The sequence below is a fragment of the Marmota flaviventris genome, chromosome 5, assembly GCF_047511675.1.
Source record: "Marmota flaviventris isolate mMarFla1 chromosome 5, mMarFla1.hap1, whole genome shotgun sequence".
In the NCBI taxonomy this organism is placed as follows: domain Eukaryota; kingdom Metazoa; phylum Chordata; class Mammalia; order Rodentia; family Sciuridae; genus Marmota; species Marmota flaviventris.
In genome coordinates, this window is record NC_092502.1 from 119,743,406 (window position 1) to 119,759,439 (window position 16,034).

Below are 16,034 nucleotides of genomic sequence, written 5' to 3' on the forward strand. Positions count from 1 at the left end.
GTCCAATTCATTCTACTATCTTTTTTATTCCCATTCTCTCTCTCTCTTCCCTTCATTTCCTTTTGTCTAAATCAAAGTATTTATTTTTTTCCCAACCAACTCCCTTATTGTGAATTAGCATCCACATATCAGAGAAAACATTCAGCCTTTTGTTTGGGGGGATTGGCTTATTTCAGTTAGCATGATAATTTCCAGTTTCATCCATTTACCAGCAAATGCCATAATTTCGTTTTTCTTTATGGCTGAGTAATATTCCATTGAGTATATTTTCCACATTTTCTTTGTCCATTCATCTGTTGAAGGGTATGTTGTTTTCATAGTTTAACTACTGTGAATTGAACTGCTATAAACATTGATATGGCTGCATCATAGGAGTATGCTGATTTTAATCAACCTACTTGTCCAATCCAATGAACTTCTATTCCTTCCCTCTTATTGTGTTACCATCTGCATATCAGAGAGCACATTCAGCCTTTGGTTTTTTGGGATTGGCTTATTTCACTTAGCATGATGGTCTCCAGTTCCATCCATTTGCTGTCAACTGCAATAATTTCATTCTTCTTAATGGCTACTTAATATTCTATTGTATAAATATACCACATTTTCTTTATCCATTCATCTGTTGAAGGGCACCTACCTTGTTTCCATAGCATTAGCTATCGTGAATTGAACTGCTGTAAACGTCAATGTGGCTGCCATTACTATAGTATGCTGATTTTAAGTCTTTTGGGTATATACTGAGGAATGGGATAACTGGGTCAAATGGTGATTTCATTCAGGTTTTCTGAGGAATCTCCATATTGCTTTTCAGAGGGTTGCACCAATTTGAATTCCCACCACAATGTATGAGTGAATCTTTTTCCCTACATCCTTGGAAACATTTATTGTTACTTATATTCTTGATAATTGCCATCCTGACTAGAGTGAGATGAAATCTATAGAATGGGAAAAAAATCTTTGCCACCTGCACCTCAGATATAGCATTAATATCCAGGATATATACAGAACTCAAAAATCTAAACATAAAAAAATCAATAAATGGGCAAAACTAACTAGGCACTTCACAAAAAAAGAAATATGATCAGTCAACAAATACATGAAAAAGTGTTCAACATTGCTAGCAATTAGAGAAATGCAAACTAAAACTGCACCAAGATTCCATCTCACTCACATCAGAATGTCAATTGTTGTTGCTTTTTAATAATAGTTTGTACTAAACCATACTTTTTGCTTGCCTGGTTCAGAAATTGTTGTATTCAGGCTTGAGTGGGAAAGTGAATAGAGATGAAGGATACCCTCATTACCTAGGCTGTGCAGTTAACAGCAGGCAATGGGAGGGCTACTCACTTCTCAGTTGCTCAACTAAATGTAAGAATAAACTATTTTCTCCTCTGTTTTGAGCCAGCCTATCAGATAAAGCAGAACTCCTCTTGTGCACATTGAATCACATTCCAGAGTAATTTTCCCTTTGCAGGAAGCATCCAGAATTTGTTTCTTTATGCCAAGCAGTTATCCCTATAATTTCAAATCAATAGAATTAAGATTTGTATATAAATTAACATTTTTTTTCTAATTAAGAAGCTAATTGAAACACATAAAAACAAAGATAGTAGAATGTACTGGATATATGTGCCTATATGACTTCATGACCTAGGTACTTCTACACCATGAATAACCAGAAGAATGAGAAGTTATACTCCGTTTATGTATGGTGTGTCAAAATGCATTCTATGGCCATTTATAACTATTTAGAACAAATTTATTTTTTAAAAAATGATCCTAATTCTCATATTACTCAAATGGTAATTTCTTGGTGATTATCATGTGAAATTGCAGGTGACCAATCCATTTCCAAATGGTATTTTATGCATATTAACATTTTGTATAAAAGGTTCCCTATTTTTAAGATGAATATACAATATTTTTTCATTATGGTCCTCAATTTTAATATTCAATTTTCTTTTGTCAAATGTCAAAAACTGTTCATTTAGAGCAAAAGTTTCACAAGTAGTGGGGAAAAACAAATGGTGATTTCCTATTTTGTGGAGTTCTCTTTAAAGTAATATTGTTGAGAAATACAATTGTGTATTATCTGTAAAAACGTTAAGTAGTGGAGATGTCGGCCATCAAGTCTATGTGTTGCATCTGCATCCTGTAGAAGCTCAGATGTCTGTCTCAGATGACCAAAGCAAAGCATGTGCCCTGGTTGGCTAGTTGAAGGCCTTGCCTCTTCCCTGGGGTGAATGTGTAGTTATGAAACCCTCTCTTCACCAGGGGGCACTGTGCAAACATCTAGCTCTTTCCATAGAAGGCAGTGTCCCTGCAGACAAGCTCAAAGTGGATTTCTTTAATTTATAAAGAGCTTAATTTGTTTCTCTGCTTTGCTTTTTCTTAGCCATGACTTTTGGTACAATTCTGGAAGGCAGGCTGCTTTTCTATTTATGCTTCTGCAGATGATGTCATGCTGCTTTTAATTTGATTTTAAATCATATCATCATAGGTGTTAAATGATGTGGATGCCATTCTAGCTTCCCAGCACTTATTTCTCTCTCTACCCCTTACACATATCAGCAACATGTAAAATATATCTATGAGACATGTTTAATTTAATATGAATTCAAAAGTCTTTATCCATGGCCTTTGAAATTTAATCTACCTAAAACTCCTGGTGGAAGAAAAGAAACTTGACTACTCAAGATTTTTTTTAGCATGTGTTTAATTTTATCTGATTATAAAAGTAATCTTTGTTAATTGTAGAAAATATGAACATTATGGAAAAGAATGTTAAAAATGTTTCCATGACCCAGAAATAACACTATTGACATTTTGGTGCATTTTTTAAAAGATTTTATTTTATTGATTCTTAGTTATACATGACTGTAAAATCCATTTTGAAAAAAAATTATGCAAGTGTAGGATGTATCTTTTTCTAATTAGGATTCCATTCTTGTGGGTGGGCATGATGGGGTTCACGATATTTTCTAAGTGTTCATTGAAAAATTATGTAAGATTCATTCTACTGTCTTTCCTATTCCTATTTTGATTAGAAGGTTTTATTGAAAACTGATTTTCAGGAGAATTTAGATTCTACTTAGTATTAGCAATTTTACAATACACTTTTTTTACAATGGAGAAAATTATTTTTAAAAATTAGTTATACATTTAATTTAAAAGTTAAATTTAGTTTAGTTATACATTTAAATTTAGTTATACATGACAGTAGAATGCATTTATGCACTTTGATATATCATACATAGGTGGGATATAATTTCTCATTTTTCTGAGTGTACATGTTTTAGAATCATATTAGTCATGCAGTCACATATATTCATAAAGTAATAATGTCTGTTTCATTCTACTGTCTTTCCTATCCCCACATCCCATTCCTTCTCCCATTCCTTCAATTCCTTCTTCTCAGTCTAAGGTAATGCTATTCTTCTCTTGTACCCACCCATCTTGTTGTGAATCAGCATCCACATATTAGAGAAAACATTGGCCTTTGTTTTTTTCTGGATTGGCTTATTTCGCTTAGCATGATATTCTCCAACTCCAACCATTTACTGGCAAATGCCATACTTATTTAAAGCTGAGTAATATTCTGTTGAATATATATAACCACATTTTCTTTATCAGTTCATCTATTGAAGAACACCTACTTTCGTTACATTGTTTAGCTATACTATAGTAATACAATATACTTTTTAACAAAGAATTAACAGTATTATCTTGAAATTGACAATTTATGCTGTTTATAGCTATATTTGCCGTTTTACTGATTGTCTACTTTTGTGAGGTTGTGCTAGAGTTAGCACCCAAGAACAAACTGGCTTCTTCCAGAAATCTCTGCAGTATCTGCTCCTCCTTGATTGGGTTCCTTTGCATTTATACCACGCCAAACACCAACTAAGAATGAGTTCTCCATGATCATTTCTGTGAGTTATTCAGTTTCAGGGAGATCAAAACTGGGTTTCCTCTATCACTTGTGTGATATCATCTGACCTTTACCTGCATTTCAAATTGCTGAGAATGAAGCAAGCTAACTTTTACACTAGGAACATGAGAAACAGATGAAAAACAAAGTCACTGATATTAGTTTTATTTCCCTTTCCATTTTCTATAAAAGTAGAATCTCTCGTCCAAAAACTAAACCTAATGTTTATTGACATATTAATTTAAAAGTATTATAAAAGGAAACAAAAATTAAATCTACAGCAAAAACAAATGTTCTCATTTATTGAAATGTCTCTGAATTTATGGATTTTTATGGATATGTTGTACAATAGCAGTTAAGTGTGGAAAATCCTGTCATTCTACTACCAAGCAGTTGACTGATGCATAATTTACCCAGAGTTTGCCTGCATCAAATAATTCAGAAAACATTACTAAGACTACACTGGAATAAAACCTCATAGTTGACAGTTTTCATAGCTTAAATGGAAATTGATTTTAATAATTAATAATCTGTGAATATGTCTTTAACATTGATTTTTATCATTAATTTCTTTGTTAGTAAAATTTAAGAATTAAAATTTATTTTGTGTTTTGCACTACATCTGAAAAAAGAAAAATGCATTGTCTTTGCCTGCACTAAGTCCACCCTTTTAAAAAAAAATTCCATAATGGGTTAAGGCTGTAGCTCAGTGGTAGAACACTTGCCTCACAGGTGTGAGGCCCTGGATTTGATCCTCAGCACCACATAAAAATAAATATATAAAAAGATATTGTGTCCACTTACAACTAAAAAATAATAGACTCCAGAAAATACACAGAAACTTATAATCTAGTTTCAAAATAAGCCAAAATACATTAATATTACTTATATAACTCTTATTTAATGTTATGGTGTTAGGTACACCAGTATTCACTATAAAATTCTTTCAACTTTCCAGTATTTTTGAAAATGTTCACAATAGATCAGTTTTAATCTTATTAACATTATTGATATGCTTTAATGAGGAAAAACAGAAGCAACAACAACAACAGAAAACCTTACCATCACAGGTTTCAGAAATGTTTTTCTGAGGTGAGATTCTTTCCCTATTGCATGTGTCTGCCAGGAGATACCAGGTCCCTTTGTGCCCTCAGTCATTAAGCATTGAATTGGAACCACACTAGTCTTGATTAAGAACTTCTTCATCAATGCATCTCTCCCAAGTCATTCCTAGTTAATCAGAAGATTTGACTGTTGGAAGACAACTATTTCCCCTGAGTAGGTACCCCTAAGTGAGTTTCACCAAGAAGATCTCAGTTGCTTTAATGTTTGTGATCTGAAAAATCAATTTCTTAATTTTTTTTTTACAAATAAGAATTCAAGTTACCCTCCATCTTTATATCTTTTATAGCTCTTCTCTTCCTTACTACCTTGATATTTTTTAATATTGTGAACCCAATTCAATTTCTTAAATGCCTAAAGTTTTTGTTTCTGGTGCCCTCAGCTTTCTAGGTTCTCTTGGTATAATTCGTAAATGATCACCAGCTTGCAACTGGCTTGGCACATGGCACATTGTCAATACTTATGTGTATCTGTGAATGGAAGGGAGGGCAGAAGGGAAAATGAAGAAGGAATGAGATGGAGGTGAGGGAAGGAGTAAGGAAGGAAAGAGGAGGGATGGAGGTGGATTGGCTGCATTTCCTATAGATACTAGCTTATGAGGCTGTATCTTCTAACTCTGTTCATCTCAAAGGATTTCATGACTTAGTTAAAGCCATTAGTAGAATAGCTAGGAAAAATACTTGCTATCCCAAACATTTCCTTATGATCTACTGCTTAAAATCCCAGAGTTATGGTTTTGTTTCTTTGATGACAATTTGCTTTATTTTCAAGTAGAAGTTCAATCCTTTAATCATTAATAATGTACATCAAATGAAAGTAGGTCCAATTTAAATAAGAATTATGCTATAAATGGTTTTACTTTATATTTTCTGACCAATAAAATAGCAATTATGCCTTCTCAAATTTACTTCTACATTTTTAAGACAGTAAGTGTACCAGAAGGAGGCTCTAATACAGAAATGACTTATTCCCTATAAATTAGAGGTGAGCTCCAGTTTTAATCAAGGTCTACTACTTACCACACATCAAATTTGGAAAAGTCACTCAGTTTATTTCTATTGAACCAATAGAAATAAATTTAGTGATGGCATTAGAAGCAGAAACCAAAACCTGCCCTGTTGCCTTATTAATGGCCTAATTATGTAAATTTCTATTACAAATTTCTTAGGTAGTTTCAGGAGCTAGAAAATGGAACCCTAAGTTTTACACAACCTATTACAAAACAAGAACAAATAACAAAAATAGATGATTTTCTTTTACTGTAACTCAAAGACACAGATTTCTATTTTATCCTATCTAGTAAATTGCCACTCTTGGTTGGATGGACTGAATGGTGCTTATATTTCTCCTATGTGTAGAATAGTCAGAGGGAAAACACAGGGCAGTGTGGTCCTTAACAAGGCTGACATCACTCTTCTTCAAGCCTTTCCTGTCACCAGGTCCCTTTATTTTTCTGTCTCTGTAACTTTCCACTATCATTCTGGAGCCCACTCAGTACTGCCCAGGCTCACAGACCAATCTTGTCCCCAGAATTCAGAATTTAAAGAGCTTGGATAAGTTAATTCCAAAAGAGACACAATTTAGAAACTGGCAGGACTAATTTGGACTCACAGCTCCACCATATATTAGTTTTGAGGTAACAGCCAAGTTGCTTAGCCTTTCTGAACTCAGATTTCTCATCTATAATGTGGTGATAATAATGTCCATCTGAGAGTTGGTGGATTAAAGCAGATTATATAGATCTCATACCTGGTGCTGGTCCCTTTTTCTGTGATTATCCAAAACTTCCTTTATGATCTAACTCTCCATGAAAAAGGCCCTTACCTCATTCATTTCTTCACTGACTTATATTCTAGGACCATATTAGTTGAAATAATAGGTTTTATAATCAGAGAACTTCAGTTTTAACCTCAGATCTGGCACCCATTTATAAGTTTGCTCACAGAGGCAAGTTACTCCTTACTTTGCAAGGCTCTATCTCTTCAGTGGTAAAACAGAATGAAAATAAAATGAAGCTCATAGATAAATTTCAGGAGAGTCATACATGTATTTTATGCCCTCATCCAGAATAAACACCAAATAAGTAGGTGATACCATCATAGTAAAATGAGAAATCAGAAGTTACCTCGACCTTCAGGTCAGGTTTGCTCAGACTCAGTCAGAGGCCAGGAAGTATCAGTGTGAGAAGGGGATCTGAGGGTGACAGGCCAGCACCAGTGCTCCCAGGTGGCAACTTTGAAAACCGAAAATAATTCTAATTATGAAAATATTCTCCATATCCCTAACAAACAGACAACCAGATTTAGGGAGGTATTGAACCCTGTCATGGAAAAAGGTTCATGGCACCAAAACCGAACACATGAGAGTGTTGTTATTTAGGGATTCTTGGTATTTAGGGTCTTTTTTCTTTCTCCTGAGGGAGTGATGTTTTGTTTTTATTTTGGTTTTTTTTTTCTTCCCCTTGTAGCCTGGTAATTCCATCACTGCTTTTGCTTGTTTGTTAACATAGTTCTAAAAAGCTGGAAGAAGCCATTTCTGTCCTTATTTGGTGTGTGGTCAATTAAGGAGAGGAGCATGAGTTGGATCCAGTGTTGCAAATGCTTTTCCAATTAAAACAGTCTATCTTCAGGATCCCATAAGTTTTCAAATTTTTAAAAAAAGTGTTCTTATATTTAAGAGATGCCAGGATTTTGAACAATTGCGAAAATTTCCTTCAGCTAATTTTAGTAGAATTCTTTGCTTTTTTTTTTTTTTTTTTTTTTTTTTCCATACCAGGGATTGAATCCAGGGGCTCTTAATCACTGAGCCACATCTCCAGCCTTTGTTTTTTTATTTTTTATTTTGAGACTTTTTATTATAGTGAGACTTAACTATATTGGTAGGACCTCACTAACTTGCTGAGTCTGGATTTGAACTTGTAGTTCTTCCTGTCTCAGCCTCCCAAACTGCTGGGATTATTCATGCGCTACCATGCCTGGCTTTCCACTTAATTTTTTTGTTTTTTAGTTCTTGTAAATGAAATCCATAGAGGATTTTAATGTTTTAATGCTGCAAATAAAATATTAAAACTTTGTTATAGGATAAACCTTTAAAATCTAATAGCTGATATTCTACTCTTTCACACTATGATAAAATGATTTCAAATAGAGAAAAAAACAGTTACCCATAAAAACTGAAGACTAAGTTTTTTAAAACTCATAAAATGGTGCCCCTACTTACTGTGCTCATGATGTAACCAATTTTAGAGGACAATTTTGAAAACTGAAAATAATTCTAATTATGAAAATATTCTCCATACCTCCACAAAAAGGTTATAAATGTTGTTGGTGGTAGTACTCTAATTTTATGTGTTTTCAGAATGATTTTATATAAATTGCTGTGTTCATTTCTCTCAAAAAACTCTTTGCGGTGGTTCTCAAGTGGTAAGACTGAAACTCAGCAAGGTCAACCACCAGTGCTCAAGGTCATATGGCATGTTCATGGCATAACTGTGGCCCTAATCTCTGATCCCCTCTATCAGTGCTGTCCTGAATGTTTGACCAATGATGCTATATTTTAAAATAAAAATTATTTGGATTCAGCCCACTAATTCATTTGGTCAAATTGATACCTGTGGTTTTTCTGGTTTTGCTATTTTCTTTATTTATTGCAACAGTCTTGGCTTTTTCTGAAGGAGCATCTAAGGAAAAAGAAATTAAATAATTGGACCTGAGTTATCTATTGTGAGATCTTTTGTCCCTATTGAGGTAGGGACAAAAAAAAATATAATCCTGGTGATGCATCTTATTTGAAAGAATCCCTGAGAATATTGATATATTCATTTATTAAACAAACATGATTGTGGTTTTTATTTTTCAATGGTGACATGTGCAAAAGGAAGTTCAGAGTGCTGTGGAGAAAGCACATGGTCTGGAGCAGCCAGGAAGGCTTCAAGGTGGAGGAGGCTCTCAAGATGAAATCCCATAGTCACCCTTTCACGCACCTTCCAATAACTATGGAGGATTTTGTTTTGTTTTGTTATCATACCATATTCATGAATACAATCTTGGAAAGAAAGAATTTTTCTGACTCTGAAAATATTCACATATAGGGAATTACACAATCAGAAAACTACTGATCCCCAAAGACCTTTCACATACATTTTTTTAAAAAAATCAAGTTATCTCAAGTGATCAGCTCAGATTAATTTCAAGACATCTAAAGCATTTTATTCTAGAGATATTTCCCACTGAATAGTCAGAAAAATTCCCAAGACTTTGTTAGTTACTTTATAGATACTTAATAAACATCAAAATTATTTCCTTCCCTCCCATTTCTTTCCTTCAACCTCATTTATCCAAGTATTTAGGAGCCCCATTGCCTTATTGAATAGAAAGCGTTTAACCTATTTAATTTTTAGTGTGTAGTAAATTTTTTGTTTGTACACCTGTTTTCTATACACTTAAGTGGATAAAAACATTTGTCTCACACTCCACAAATTTGTTGATCTTTTCTTGTATGTTTAAGCTTGTCTTTTGTTGGTTTTTCATTTTATTTCTTAATGACTTTAGCTTTTGAATTAAATTTATTTCTGTTTGTGTCTTGGGACATATAAGAGTAACCAAAATATGTTTACAGTTACTTAAAGCCATGTGCATGCTTCTTAATGGCCTCAAGACTGCAGGGTACCTTCTAATTTTTAAATACTCCACTGCATTCCAGGACATAAAATAAGTGTCCCTCATTTCAGAACATGGGATAATTGACCGCTCAGTCAAGTAGACTCACATAAGGTTTAGAACATATATCTGAAAACAATGCAAAGAAAATTCTAGAATTATTTTGTAGGACATCCATTTGTAGAAATAAATAACTGATTATATAAACTATAGCTGAATTATAATTTAATGTTAGTGTAATAAAAAGGACTTTAAAAAAAACACCATGACTCGTACTCAAAGAATGTTAGTTTTGAGAAGTGCACAAATTCAGCTGTCAATCTCTCTTTCATCAAACTCTTTTGCAATGGATCACTCTGAAAATACAATTATTAGAATGATACTCTCATCAGATGAAGCTAATAAATAGTAGTCTATCATTTTCTTCCATGTTAACATTTACTGACTTTGAGTTTGTGACCAGCAACTATTTCAAAATACTGCATTATCCTGAAACCCATCTATCTGCCTTCTCTGGTTTCCTGAGGCAATGTATTTCAACATAACGAAACCCCACTAATGTAACTTTTTTTTTTCTCTGAAGATTAGCTTACCCCCTACACACTCATCCATCCCTGTGCCTGTCAGTTAGTGGCCACTATGTAAATAAATGAATGCCTATGTGAATTCTGTTTAAATTCTCTCACTTTAAAATTTGGGAGCTTCAGTTGAATTTATAGTAGCTATCTCCTATAAAGGAAATTCTGAGTTTTGTATCAGACACTAAAACCTCAATCTATCATTTGTAACATCTAGAATCTTGGATACTAAATCACAGAAACAGTCAAGATGCAAAAAAGATGCCTTATTTAGAGCTCAGCAGAACATAAGATTTGTTATTGGCAGGAGGTGGCATTTTTTTGAGGTTTTAGAAGGTGAGGAATGATGTGGCATAATGGATGGATGCTGCAGTGTTCAGATCTCTTGTTTCTCTGGGAAGTAGGTTTAATTTTCAACTTGTAAAAAAGACTTTTTCTCAGAGATAAAGTCTTACCCCTTGCCATTTAGTCATGTTTTTACTAAAATTATTTTGGAACAATAAGCTCTTAATAAAGTGACAGAAATTAAAATATTGAAGATCTTTCTATTTAACCCTTTTTCTACCCTTATAACTGTGGAGTAATAGCTATAAATAGCTGGTTGAGATATAAATGACAGCAAAGGTTCATCCTAGAAAACATTTTACTTAATTTTTTTAAAAGGTATTTTTCTGATTATATAAATGCTTATATCTCTGAAAGTTTCTACCTAGTCCTTTGAAACAGTATTGACATTTACATTTGAAATCAAATCTTAACTTTGTTCATGATGAATCTCAGAAATAATTTGCTTATTACAATAACCTCATCAATGCCTGTAAACTAAGAGAGGTTATGTATAACTGTACAGAAGAAATGAGGAGGCAGTGTGTGATTTTTAAGGAAAAATTACATTAACATGGGCAGACATTTTTAATGTCTATTCCATTCATATTAGGATAAAGGGCTAAAGTTTCCATTTTTCTATTGATAAGCTCACATATTTTCATTTTTTTTTTCATCTTGCTTAACTGTTCAAGAACTATTTTTGGCAATAATGAAAAAATATAAATTTGCTTCTCCTTTCTTGTACAATTTTCAAAAATGTGCATTCTTTAGTAGCATCATCCTGGATTATTATTATGCCCTTATATAATTTTAATTAGATGTTAATTAACAGGGCATTCTTTTAGAATATGAATTGATAAAGAGATATAGACAATCATGAGTGAAAATATTCATTGCTTGGGTTAGCCTGGATGGGAAACTGGTTTAACAATAAAAATAGTATTTTTCGGACTTGAAAGTTGTCTATAAGGACTGTAGCTTTTACTGTCAGATACCAGTGATGCTGTTTCACTTATAAAATTTAAAACGTCACTGGATAGAACAAAATCTGGCTATTTTCCTGAGATGCCAATACCACCCCACTGCTCCCCTGGGGCTCTGTTCTCCCCTTCCCTCCATACCAGTCTACCCCTCCCCGCAGCCCTCAGGGCTCCTCCCCTTTTTACCCACTTGACCAGTTCTCTTACACTGTCTGCCTTTAGTCTAAGATAAAGCCATTCCCTAAACAGGAGTTGTTAACTAAACACAAATGTGTTAATTCTACTAGGAATGTTTGCATCCTGTAAGAGCTGACCCAAAGTGGAAATTCAGTAGTTCTACAGGAGTGAACTGCTGAGAGGAGAATTTCATACATGAGAGGGGCAGATTGCTTAAGTATAGGCACCAATCCTACACAAAAGCCAAAAGGCAGTTTGTGAAGCATAAAAAATATTGCAAGTTGAGTCTGAGAGAATGTGTTTATTTTTGAACTCTCAGCTCCTCCAAGGCTGTTGCTGTTCAGGGCAGTTCTCACTCACCCACTCTCTGGGAGCCCATACGTCAGATAACAAAGAGGTGAAACTGTAAAAATGTTTTCTATTACTCATCCCCAAAGCTGATACAGAGCCCATAGCATTCTCAAAAACCCCTGAAGTGCTGGATGCTGTTGTGAAATTAAGCATGATGTTTAAGGTCTTCATCTTTTATTGAACGTTCTGATCCCCTTTGGTCTATAAGAGATAGATTGAGTTTTAGGTGTCTCAAAATTTAGCATGTATAGCAGTGTTCATTGAGCTCATGTCTTGGACAGTTTTTTCCAGCGCAGAGTGGGTTAAATTCACTCTTGGGCACTCCATGCCTCTCTAATCTTATCCTGGAAAAGGAGCTCTGCCTTGGTTTACAGTGGAGGTCACTGGCGGGGCAGTGTTTGGACAGGGACTGATGAAATTATGCTGCACTGTTAACATTAAATGCCACTTGCTGGTGGGGGCTGATGACGGCATTGGGGTCCTTTGACTCCTCGAGTACGATATCTTGAAATATATGCCTCTCTGAGATGTGGCTAGACTCATAAAACATGCAAAGGACTCTCTTTGGCTTTCATCATTTATTTAATTTGAAGGAAGGTTGTTTTAAGGGATTTATCAGAGAGTTAAGAAATGTTTCTAGGGAATAGAAAATGGACAAGAAAATTGATTTTTGTTGTCAAAGTCATTGCATTACAATTCACCCTCCAAGGTGACACAGCATCTCCTGGAGGGAGAAGCTGCCAAACACTTTGAAAGTGATCTGTTTTCTTCTCACACTGACTTGCAGGGAGACACTGGTATTTTCAAAACAATTAAAACCTTTGCAGAAAGTTTGCCAATAATTATGTTCATCCATGTTTCTAAGACAAGTTGTGATAAGGAAAATAATACTTGGCAGCTGAATGTGTGAAATTTAGAAATCTTTGTTCAATTTCCCAGTCTTAGTCCTATATTTATTTATTTTTTCAACAGAACCCTGTGTTTACAGTTTTTAAATATTCACACTTAGTGTGAAACTTCAAAGACTTCAGTCATACCTCCTCTCATGAGTGTTCATGTGTGTGTATGTGTGTGTGTATGGTGTGTGTGTATGTGTGTGTGTGTGTGTGTGTTGTGCTTTTCAGAAGTGGCATGTAACTATGTTGTTTAATCAGGACAATATTTTTAAAAAATTTTTCATGGGATTGTTTCTCACATTAATATTGAGATAGAGTCCAAGTGAAGCAAGCTCTGTCGCAAAGGGCAAGTGTCATGCAGCAGGAAGTCCTGGCGTCCCTTCTAGCCCTGCCTCAGCCAGCCTGCCACCTCTCTGTCAACGCATACCACCACACAAGAAGAAATGCCCTCACTCAGCCACAAGTGCCTCCTGCTCCCTCTGGGGCCCTCCAGCCCCAGGGCCCTGCACCAGCTCTGACTTCCTGCTGTTGCTGTGGATCTTGGCACCCTCTTTCCAAATGGCGTTTGTTTGGGATCCTCTGGGAGCCACAGTACCAGGACCATCTCCAAGAGCTAAATCAAGATTTCATTTCTCAAAGTCCTACAGGTATCGTGCTTTCCTTTCTGTAGCTAGGAAGGATTTTTCATCTGCCTTAGGCCCCTTGCAAATAAACCTTTGCCTTATGATTTAGTTCATAGGTTGGTTAAATTGCCACTATATGAAATAAGATCTAAGGTATATTGAACCTTCAAATAGTCAGGGCTATGTACAAACCTGCTGAAGTAAAAGGAAGTTGACCAGCTCTAAAAGCTTATTCTGAGAGTTAAATGGTAAACTTAGAAACTAGCATTCATATTACATTATTGTGATCTGGAAGAACAAATGTACTAACTTGCCTAGTACATTGATATCATCAAAGTGGTCATACTAACTTTAACTCTATCAATATTTAGGAAAGGGTTCTTCTTTCATTGAATGAGCAAACAATGGCAAAAACAATTACTATACTGTTGTTTGGGTGTTCCAGAGCATGTTCACGTGGAAAAGGTGAACCTACCTCTAAGTGGTAATTCAGAGTTTTAATCTTGTTCAACAGAATTAGATATCACAAGTTCTAAATAAATACTTTGTTAATGTTTTGTTTCCAAAGATTTCTCTGGAAATTATGTGAAAAGTCTCAACCCTGTGCCTTCAATAAATTGTCAATGGCTTTGTTCTATATCAAAGTTTAGCTTATTTTAACCAAATAAATAGTAAGAAAGAAAAAAAAAAAAAAAAAAAACCTTTGACTTCTTCTTTTGCTTGGGTGTTCCAGATATTTATAAGGAAAATATTGCCTCTTCATGATTTTGTGTTTCTAATTGATAAGTCAATATTACTGGTAGCTATTTCAGTAACAGTAAATAGAAGTGAAATTCTTTGCATACTCTCAAGATTAGATCTTTTTACAAAGTTGTTCTGTTTAGATATATATGACAGTGGAATAGATCTTTTTTATTTAGACCAAATATAGTAATATTAAAAGCTGCCAGTCCTGTGTAGAGGTATACACTAGATTTGAATTAAAATGTGTTCTGATTTGTCTGCACAAAAAATTAAAAATTTGGATTAACATAAATCATAAGGGCTGGGGATGTGGCTCAGTGTTAGAATACTTGCCTAGCATGCATGAGGTTCAATTCCCAGCTCTGGAAAAAAAGAAGGAGAAGGAGGAGAAGAAAAAGAAGTCATAAGATTTATTTACTTTAAACATTAAGGAAGATAGTGCCATTGTAATTTTTTTAGAGAACTGAAAGAGAAATTAAATTATAAAATTCACTAGTAACAATACACAAACTTTGACAACAGATAGTAAACATGAATTGCCAGCTAAATGTATAAATAGTACTTCCATTTATTTCCATTTTAGAGCAAAATAAGTGTCATTTTATTATATTAATTTGTTATAACTATGAAATTTGGATGAATATTAGAAATTATATGCCTACTGTATGTTTTGCACTCTACTGTATATGATTTTCATGTTTATTAATTGCATTTCAATCTTTTTAACTAAGCTATATGCTGAGAACTTATCATCAAAGATTTATTAGTATTACTGTGTATATTTCCAATGGATTGCGGCTTCTAAGCTCTCCTCATCACTGAGATCTAATAGCCAGTTTCTTAGAATCATAATTAAATAATTGATACATAGAGTAAAATCAATACCTTGATGGACTAAAGAATCTGAAAAATACCAAGCAGTACAGATTTTAAGTTCTGTGTGATTCACAAATATATTAAGAATCTTGCCTTTTTGTTTTGGTGAAAAAGTTTTCTTTTCCTTTGTTCAAGCTCTAGCCCTTCCCAAAATACATGCACTGGTGCAGCTAAGGATGAGTTAGTTTTTCATATATTTAATGACAAGCTTCATTTGCAACAAGATTAAGTGGTAAGGATGATGTCTCAAGTAGCCATTGTTGGCCCAAACTTGGGAGACTTCATTCCTTACTTATTTCCTCTTCACTCAAATCTTAATTGCCTGCAAAATATTTATTTTGATTATTTACACATACTGTTTTTATTGTTCTGAATCTAATGTTATCTTCCCAGTTGGACTGCCAACACTTTGGGGTCAGAAACTCCCTTACATACAACAGGAATGTCATTAATGCCTACTTTGATGGAGCATTCTGCTAAACTCTCTTATCTGGAATGACTGTATTATGTCTATTGGCATGGCCAACTTGTTAATATGGTGATGCCTATCCCAGGTCAACACCTGAATGATAGGTTAGGGAGATAGGAAATCTTTGAGCTTCCTGGTCTCACCTTTCCAGAGGGGTCTCACCTTCCAAAAGATATTATGCATTCAACCATAGCAATATGCTGGAAATAATGAAAAAAATATGTTTATCATTTACCTATACATTTTTATCATACCATAACACCTAAATGCAATATGAGTCCATGTATAAATGTAGATGTACA

The 16,034-nt window shown here is 34.3% G+C and overlaps 1 protein-coding gene across 3 annotated transcripts in view; it reads left to right on the top strand.

Annotated features, from left to right (window-relative positions):
* Positions 1-16,034, top strand: part of Pde4d (phosphodiesterase 4D) — a 1,072,337-nt gene that overhangs the window by 733,199 nt on the left and 323,104 nt on the right. Inside the window, exon 1 of one of the 3 annotated variants that reach the window (XM_071612585.1) lies at positions 13,564-13,667. The exons of the other annotated variants lie outside the window; for them this stretch is intronic. Coding sequence (XP_071468686.1) covers positions 13,579-13,667 — 89 coding nt within the window. The 5' untranslated portion in view covers positions 13,564-13,578. Of the gene's footprint in view, positions 1-13,563; positions 13,668-16,034 lie in introns of those variants that run through there. 3 annotated transcript variants of the gene reach the window in all.